The sequence below is a fragment of the Callorhinchus milii genome, unplaced genomic scaffold (assembly GCF_018977255.1).
Source record: "Callorhinchus milii isolate IMCB2004 unplaced genomic scaffold, IMCB_Cmil_1.0 Scaffold26, whole genome shotgun sequence".
NCBI classification, from domain to species: domain Eukaryota; kingdom Metazoa; phylum Chordata; class Chondrichthyes; order Chimaeriformes; family Callorhinchidae; genus Callorhinchus; species Callorhinchus milii.
Window position 1 is genome coordinate 6,807,743 of NW_024704767.1, and position 8,193 is coordinate 6,815,935.

Consider the following 8,193-nt stretch of genomic DNA (forward strand, 5'->3'; position numbering starts at 1 on the left):
GTTGTTGTATATCTGTGGTCACCGGGTAAGGAAGGATTATCCTTTATCCATGATTAAATAAATTAACAGGATTCATTATTGGGCATTAAGCAAGAGCAAGTAGGCAATTGGGCAATGGTGGGTAACAGAAGCCTGTGGAACTTCACCACAGCGTTATTACTCAATTCACTATCTGCACAAAATCATTAAAGACCAATTCACCTTAGTTATTCTTCAATGTTTGATGGAAATTCTTCCAAACATTTTGGCTTATTATATTCCCCATGCAGTGGCTTATAATGATGGCCGCACCACAGACTGACTGAGATCACTTAACACAGCACAGAACGAAGATGGAACCTGAAAACGGGGACTTTGAATACAAAAACAAGGAAGTGATATTGACATTATGCAAAATTGCTGTAGGGCACCCACTAAAGAAAGGATATTATTGTCAAAGAGAGTTTAGGCTCAAAATAAATAGCACCAGGGGTGGGGTGTGTTATAGTTAAGAAAATAGATTTTAAAAGCTAGCAGTGGTAAATATAGGGAACTAATCAAGTTTTGATATGTGTAAATGTGGTATAATAATTGATTTAAGAAAAAAAACTCTTAAAAGGTCTTCTTTCACAAAAGTCTTTAAAAGTTTTTTTTAAATATATCAATTAGGAACTATGTATGACAAACCATGCAAGAAGTAAATACAAATCTTTTGAATTACCTCATTGGAAATTTCTGGTAAAATATTAAACAGCTCATTACTCATTTCTTTATTTAGCAAATTAATTTCTCTCCTCTTATCTGGCATGTGCGAAAGGTCACTGCTAACGTTTAAGAATTTGATGTCAGGAACTGGGAGAGATTTGTTTAGCACCTCTTTGTAGCTTGCTTTTAAAGAAGAAAACAATATTTAGAAAACTGACCAAGAACTGACCTAAATGAAGAACTTTAACACTGCTGGTTTAAGTCTGGGGTTAATTGCCGTTTACTTGACTTTTTTTACTTCAGCACAGAAGTTACCAGGTAAGTTACACCTTCTGTAGCAAAAAATAAGTAATTTGACTGTATTCATTTTTTAAAAAAAATTACCAATGTTAATTAAGGAAAAATAGATGAATAAAATATTCTCAGAACATGTTTTTTAGTCTGTTCTAATTGTTTAATCTAAACATAGGAACATCAAAACAGAATACAAAAACAGTGCAGATGAATAGATTTTTTACTAAACTAGCAATAAGAATTGGAACAATTTGGAAATGCGATTGGTTTCTGAACTAAATAAGATGTTGGTGTTTCAGTTTGAGCGGGAATACTGCTGTTCACTGTAACTCTCTAGAATCTCCTGACTTTGACCTCTTGTGACTATAAGTTTTTCTTTCTCAATATTTGGGTATAGCATTTGATATAGTGCCTTATCACATCTTTGAAATGTCTCAAAACACTTCACAGAATATACTGTAAAATGAATTGTTTGTATATTTTGTAGGTGAAACATAGCAGCCAATTGCATACAGCAGTGTCTCACAAACAGTCATGAATTGAGTGATTTTTTAAAAAGTGATTATTACCCCCGGAAAAGCGATCTGTCAATCGACTAATAACCGGGTTCCTACTTACTGCTAGGTAAACAGTGGTGTGTGCAGTAAAGAAACTTGCCCAACGTTTCGCCCTGCTGGGAATCAAACCTAAGTGCTCTTCCCTGCGAGGCGAGTGCTTTAACCACTAAGCTACAGAACTCCACAAGATGTTACCAGGGCTGAGAGATTTCACTTACCACGAGAGACTTGAGTATTTTTTCCATAAAGCTGAGGAGGTTAAGAGGTGACATGACAGAGGTCATTAGGGTTACGAAGGGTAAATAGAAATAAAGTATTTCCATTGTTTGGTGCAATAGGGAACATGTTTAAGAGAATCTCAAAAAGAATTAAAGGGGATATTAGAAAAAAATCAGTACCCTGTGTAAAATGTGGAATTCTCCCCCATAGAGTCCATTTATCATTTTAAAGGTGAATTAGATGTTTGAAAGAGCAGGGAAGTAGGATTAGATTAGATGGTTCACATAAAAAAGCACCAAAGCAGATTTAACAGCTAGTTTTTGTTCTGCTCTGTAATGTTTTATGATTTGCTGCCTCTATCATTCCCCAGCCTGGATATCACTTCAGAACATTTCAATTTCCTGTCTGGCAAAACTGAATCTATCACTCCAACTTCCCCTCCACCAAAATCATCACCTCCACTGTAACTTCAATGCTCTGTGATATGAGGACAAGGAATTGATGCACTTGACTTTTTAGATTGAACCTATCTGGACACATGTAAAGGAAACAAGTCAAAAGAGTGCACAAGGCGATGAGAAATGTGATTACGGATTAACATGGGTTGAGAAGTCGGCAATGATCAGTGAATCATCCCTCAGTATTCAGGTTTAGACATAGAGAAGTTCACGTTATCAAAGTGATGCAGAACTTATTGCCTTCAGAATAGAAAGAGAGAAAACCCGAGGAGGAGAAAAACAAAGAAAAAATGTAATGTCAACAACAACAAGATTCCATTTATAGAGCGCCTTTCACGTCAGGAGGACGTCCCAAGGCGCTGTACAGTTGGGTCAGGACCCGAGCAGGGAGGAAATGATCAGGGTGAGGGAAGGGAGGGAGCGAGGAGGGGGTAGAGAGTCGAGAGGGGAGCTGAAGGCACGGTCAAAGAGAAAGGTCTTGAGACCGGCCGTGAAGGAGGAAAGGGAGGAGGCGGCGAAGGCACTGGGGGATAGAGTTCCAGAGCCTCGGGGCTGAGAGGCTGAAGGCCCGGCCACCGATGGTAGGGCGGTTGGGGTGGGGGATGTGGAGCAGACCGGAACCAGAGGAACGGAGGGTACGGGCAGGTAGGTAGGGGGATAGTAGGTCAGAGAGGTAGGAGGGAGCGAGGCCGTGAATGGCCTTGTAGGTGAGGATGAGGATCTTGAATTCGATCCTCTGGGGGATGGGGAGCCAGTGGAGGCGAGCGAGGGTGGGAGTGATGTGGTGATATGTTATACTATATCGAGGGATTGCTGGAATTAAACCAACTAAAACCTTCCCTGTATGAGCACTGTGCTTACAGTCACGCCCCACCCCACCCCACCCCCAGCTCAGAGACAGTCTCCGCCACTGTTGAGAGCTCTGAGACGCTACCTTGTGTGGAGGGCGCTCTCGAAGTGCAAGTTGTTGTTCAATGTCAGAGCATCTTACATTTTTCCATGGGTTTATAATTTTCTTTTGGGAGCACAGAGGACATTCATCCACATTTTGACAGCCAATGTAGTTTCTTTCAGCTAATACCACTCCATAAAATGTTATGATCATGGTGTCATGAAGGTGGAGTTGATTCATTAGTTGAACAGCCCTACATGTGGGAAGGGTGCTACTTATCGAATATTGTTATCTCTTCCTGTAACAGTTGGGGACTCAAATAGTAATTGGAACTAGTGTTGGGGAAAGTTCATCAAGATAGTTTACATTGGAAATTATTCTCAAAATAAACCAAATGGTTTTTATCACCTGTTTGCTTACACTCTAGAGCAACAAAGTTAGTTGCAAAGTAAACTAAAGTGAACTGGCAGAAACATCATGTAATTCTTATTTACACTTATTTTTGGACGTAGGCCCATGTTTATGACCACGAAACTAAGATTAGATTAAAAACTCAACCTTCAAATGCACTTGTGTGCACGTAAACACAATAAGTATTACAACTGGATGTGCCTTATTGTAATGTATGATAGATGTATATAGTAAGCTAAAAATATATTTTATAGGTGAATATTTTAGCTACCATCCTTCATGAACAATCTTTAGCCTATTTTTCAATAACAAATGCAAAATTATTTTCTCTTGAAATGTCAGATTGTGCAGAATTGTGATTTTTTTTTTAAAAATCTGTTTTGATTTGGAAGCTGATCCTTTTAAGAACAGGTTAAGACTAGGTGAAATATATTGCTGTTATAATTCTGGGTAATACTTGTGTTGTAACAGTATATTAATTTTAAAGCTGCTGTGATTAATACCAAGGCCTGTATAATTCATACCAAGGTCTGAGCCTTCTCCAGATGGGTCCTATTTAAAACTTGGTTAATAGCACAGTACTCTTAACACTTTCCTTATCATCAGAAAGAAGTGTCCACAGATCCTAAGTACTGAGGCAGGAAAATATCCAAATACCTACTAATATACACAAATGCATAAATGCGGTGGAATTCTATTACATGCAGACAATGATATTTCAAATACAGCTTTACATATTGTGGGACAGCTACATCAGTAAAACACAAGAGGAATTAATTGAAACTTCACATGCATTATTCATGAGTAATGTTGCATCAGACACCGCTATATTATATTATATCACATTATATCTACCAACATGAACATAATAAGTGACAAAAGCAATATCGCTCATTAGATAAGACAAAAAGATTGAGTTGTGATTGTTAATAATGCCTGTACTTCTCTAAAAACACTTTTGTGTAATAATGAACCATTTGAAGTCTGAGCAAGCTGGCTTTGAGGATGACTCATTCTAAACAGTGACTTTTAATGTGGTGCTGTTATTCAGTCAGTTGGTGGCACGTGAAAGTTCTCTTTGGGAGAAAAGAAATGTTCTTTCCTGAGCTACGAAGCACAGGCTCTCATCCATTGATCCTAAGAAAGTCGATACTGATATGAAGTTTTTGAGGATGTTTTGTGCAGGATGCGAGATTGGAGGAACAGCCTTTCACTTATGAGCGCTCCAAGATCAGGTGCGACTCGACCAGATATCTCTCTCGACTGTGCCCAGCAATGTGCTTAACCCTTATCTCGGAGGGATACTTGTATACAGTTTCTTGTTTAGAAACACAGTTTCTTGTTCAATCAAGTTCAGATGGATTTTACAAAAATTCAAACTTTTGAAGTTGATAGTGACCTGAGCCCTTGGGTAAATCAATTTATCATCACTTCCAGTAGAAGAAAGCATTGAATCCTAATTTATCCTATTTATTTCAACACTGGAGTTCTGGTACAGTGGACCATTTCATTCACCGCCATAATGTACCCGTCTTTGGAGATTTAAACAGCCATTTATGACACAGTAATTGTTTAATTTAAATTCCATTTATTTTTCTAGTTGTTAACATTCTGCTATTAATGGCAATTTAGGCTATCGATCCTGTGACCTCATTTATATTAGTTAAAAGTGAAACTTACAAGATGTATACCTATCTTATCATGATAAGTAACATACTGATTAACTCTTAATTTTCCATCTTTGTTGCAGAATGCAACCTGCCAAAGGATGAAGGACAGCAAGGGAATAATCCAACAATTAGATTTTATTACGATAAAAATACTGACACCTGCAAGCCGTTTTCGTACAAAGGAACAGGAGGAAATGGAAACAACTTTTTAACTGACAAACCGTGCATGAGGAATTGTTCGATGAGAGGAAATGAGATCTATCCAAGTGATGGTATGTAGCACATGGATTAATAAGAGTGTAAGTAAAGTCTAGGCCTGCACAGCGAAAATGAGGTGGGCATATCATCTACATTATCACTGCAACTACAACAACTTGTATTTGTACAGCATCCTTTATGTCGCGTAACACCTCGGAGCGCTTTACAGAGAAAGCATTACTTTAGCCATGCTGTGGATTTCCTCAGCAGTCTGGACATTCACTTTACTTCACAGTATCAAAGCTACTTTTGTTTTTTCTTATTACAGATCGAGCGTGCATGCTGCCAATGGAGAAGGGTGACTGCAAAGGTCACATCTTATTGTATTATTTTAACAGCACGAAGAAGAAATGCTCGTCTTTCCTATATGGAGGATGTGGCGGAAATGGCAACAGATTCTTCCTACAACAATTGTGCAAGACCGTCTGCGCCAGTAAAATAGGTACGACTGCTTTTGCAGGTACTTCGGGATGCACTGCGTAACCATTGAATTATCAGAATTCTTCAACTAGCTTTGCATTTAACATGGCCCTTTATCAGTCACTGTCACCAAGGTCAGCCCATTGGAAACAGTGAAAGATTTGAGAGAAACAGAAACAAAATATCAGACCTGCTAAAAATGAATAGACATGAAGCAATTCTTTCACAGTGAGACGTAGAAATGGATGATTTATTTTTTCACCAAGAATAAAAAACCTTGAACTAGAAGCAAGTGAGACTCACCATGGTTTTAGAGATTTTCTGAAAGAACATAAGAAATGCTGGATGAAAAAAAGACGAAGGTCCATCCAGTCAGAAACACCATCATTGTGGTCTTTTTTATGATGAATAAAACATTTTTATCTTTTCATTTTTCTTCCCCGAACCTAGCGTATGCTAGCACCTCAACCATGGGGTTAGGTTTCTCTTGAAAGTAAATGAACAGAAGTGTTATTGAAATGTATCAGATTTGATTTAATGCGGTAACCTTCCATGATACGGGGCACAGGTAACACACCTTTTATTTCTCAATTCTCATGTCTTTCTTGAATGGATCAGATCAGCTTGCCGGTGAAGACGATGAACCTGCTGGGAATGAAGGTAAGTGGGAAGTAACATCTGCTATCTTTTTGTCTGGACAAAACCTGAATTTTCTGAGGATTATGTTTATGCAGTACCAGGCTTAACAGAGGTGAAGGTGCTGTTCATACCTACTAAAATCCTCGTCCTCACTCTTGAATCCCTCCACGGTTGTGCTCCTCCTTACTCCTGGTACATATTAACAAGATACCACCCTCTGGAACTCCATGTGGAAATCCATCCGCCTCGCGCTGCCCCTGCCTCCTTCAAGGCCTCTCTCAAGACTATCCTCTTTGGCCTGTTAATGGAAATCTCCCAACAACAGCTGCAAGGATCACATACCAGCTCTTTTACATATAGTTATTTACATATCCTCGGATTAAATCATCATTAAATACATCTGGGTAGAGTGCACAACATTGCAACGTTTTGTAGGAAGGAGCGGGTTCAATTTCTTGTTTTTTTAAAATTTCTTGTTGTATTAAATGAAGTCCAAAATTGTGGATAAAACCCGTAAGTAACACATGACCCTCCCAAGCCCAATTATCGATGGTCGATGGACATGGATGAATGTTTGAAGCTGTTTTACTGGAAAGAATTCTGGGAGACAGTTTAAGAACTGTGATTTAAAAAGTACAAGTAGTACAAATACGTCTTATGACTGTCAGTAAGCAATAATCTGATTCATGTTTTATTTTCTGGATTATACATATTTGGTGCTTTTCACAATGCGTGAGTGAATTTTCTGGTGCTATTTTGCAGCCCTAGCAATCGGACTGGGAATGGGATTCGCCTTGGTAGCAGTCTTGGTTGTGGCAGGTGTCATTTTTTTTCTGCAAAGAAAGAAACTGTAAGGATTTTTTTTTCTTCAAATCGGTCCACAATTAAGTATTTTAAAGATTGAATATGTTATAAGTTTAAAGCAAAATGCAAAGAGCCAATTTCCTTCAATGTAAATTCTAACTATCTAATATTTTTTGATCAAATTATCAACTTTTAAAATAACTAACATGGGGTCTTAGCCAGATTTGATGGAACTATTTTAATAGCCTTACATGCTCTAGACAATCTTTCTGAAATCTATGATGCTTGGCATATAACTGTTAATCACTGGAATGTTGTGCTAATGAATTTTTTTTCAATATTTTAGACGTGAGAAGGCACCAAAAACAATTCATGAGAAACCTCTGACTGACGGGATTGAAATGAAGTGAAATGGAATTGGAAAGCTCTATTCTGTACTGACTAATAAAGATTCAACGTGTTTGTAATCCATGTGTATCCATGAACAAAATATTATTTTTTAAGATACACTTTTAAAAATAAACATTCACTAGTTGCTTTAATTATATTTGTTTTGCTTTGAATATTAAATAAAAGTACCAAAATATTTTCTCTTGTTCTAAAAGTATTTCTTTAGCTTAATAACTATATACATTTATCTGTAGCCTGGTGTGCCACTTGTTCGAGGAATCTTATTTGATTTGTTTTGCTGCGGGCTGTTTCTGTGCATTTCTTAATCTTCTGCCATGAGGAAGGGGTGTAAAGAGCAATTATTTCCCCCAGCGGACCAGACACAGTTTCCAGGACTCATCTCCCTATTATATTCTTGTTTTCATAACCTGCCAGATGTTATAGCATTGTAAACTGCAGCTTTGCTACTGATTATTAATAATGAGAGATTTGGGATT

The 8,193-nt window shown here is 37.8% G+C and overlaps 1 protein-coding gene across 2 annotated transcripts; it reads left to right on the forward strand.

The window, feature by feature from the left end:
• The first annotated feature begins 788 nt into the window (after window positions 1-788).
• si:dkeyp-73b11.8 (protease inhibitor bitisilin-3-like) lies at window positions 789-7,891 on the forward strand. Of its 2 annotated transcripts, NM_001292200.1 has the most exon segments (7): window positions 821-1,002; window positions 5,266-5,457; window positions 5,712-5,885; window positions 6,482-6,523; window positions 7,265-7,334; window positions 7,336-7,352; window positions 7,653-7,891. In NM_001292200.1, coding segments are annotated over 7 exon segments (621 nt in total). In that variant the 5' UTR covers window positions 821-917; the 3' UTR covers window positions 7,694-7,891.
• Window positions 7,892-8,193: the final 302 nt, after the last annotated feature.

Excerpts from the sequence above, each read along its gene's own strand:
- si:dkeyp-73b11.8 (XM_007907779.2), top strand. The coding sequence starts at position 918 with ATGAAGAACTTTAACACTGCTGGTTTAAGTCTGGGGTTAATTGCCGTT. Across the intron at positions 1,003-5,265 it reads TTCAGCACAGAAGTTACCAG|AATGCAACCTGCCAAAGGAT; the intron begins GTAAGTTACACC and ends TCTTTGTTGCAG. Across the intron at positions 5,458-5,711 it reads TGAGATCTATCCAAGTGATG|ATCGAGCGTGCATGCTGCCA; the intron begins GTATGTAGCACA and ends TTCTTATTACAG.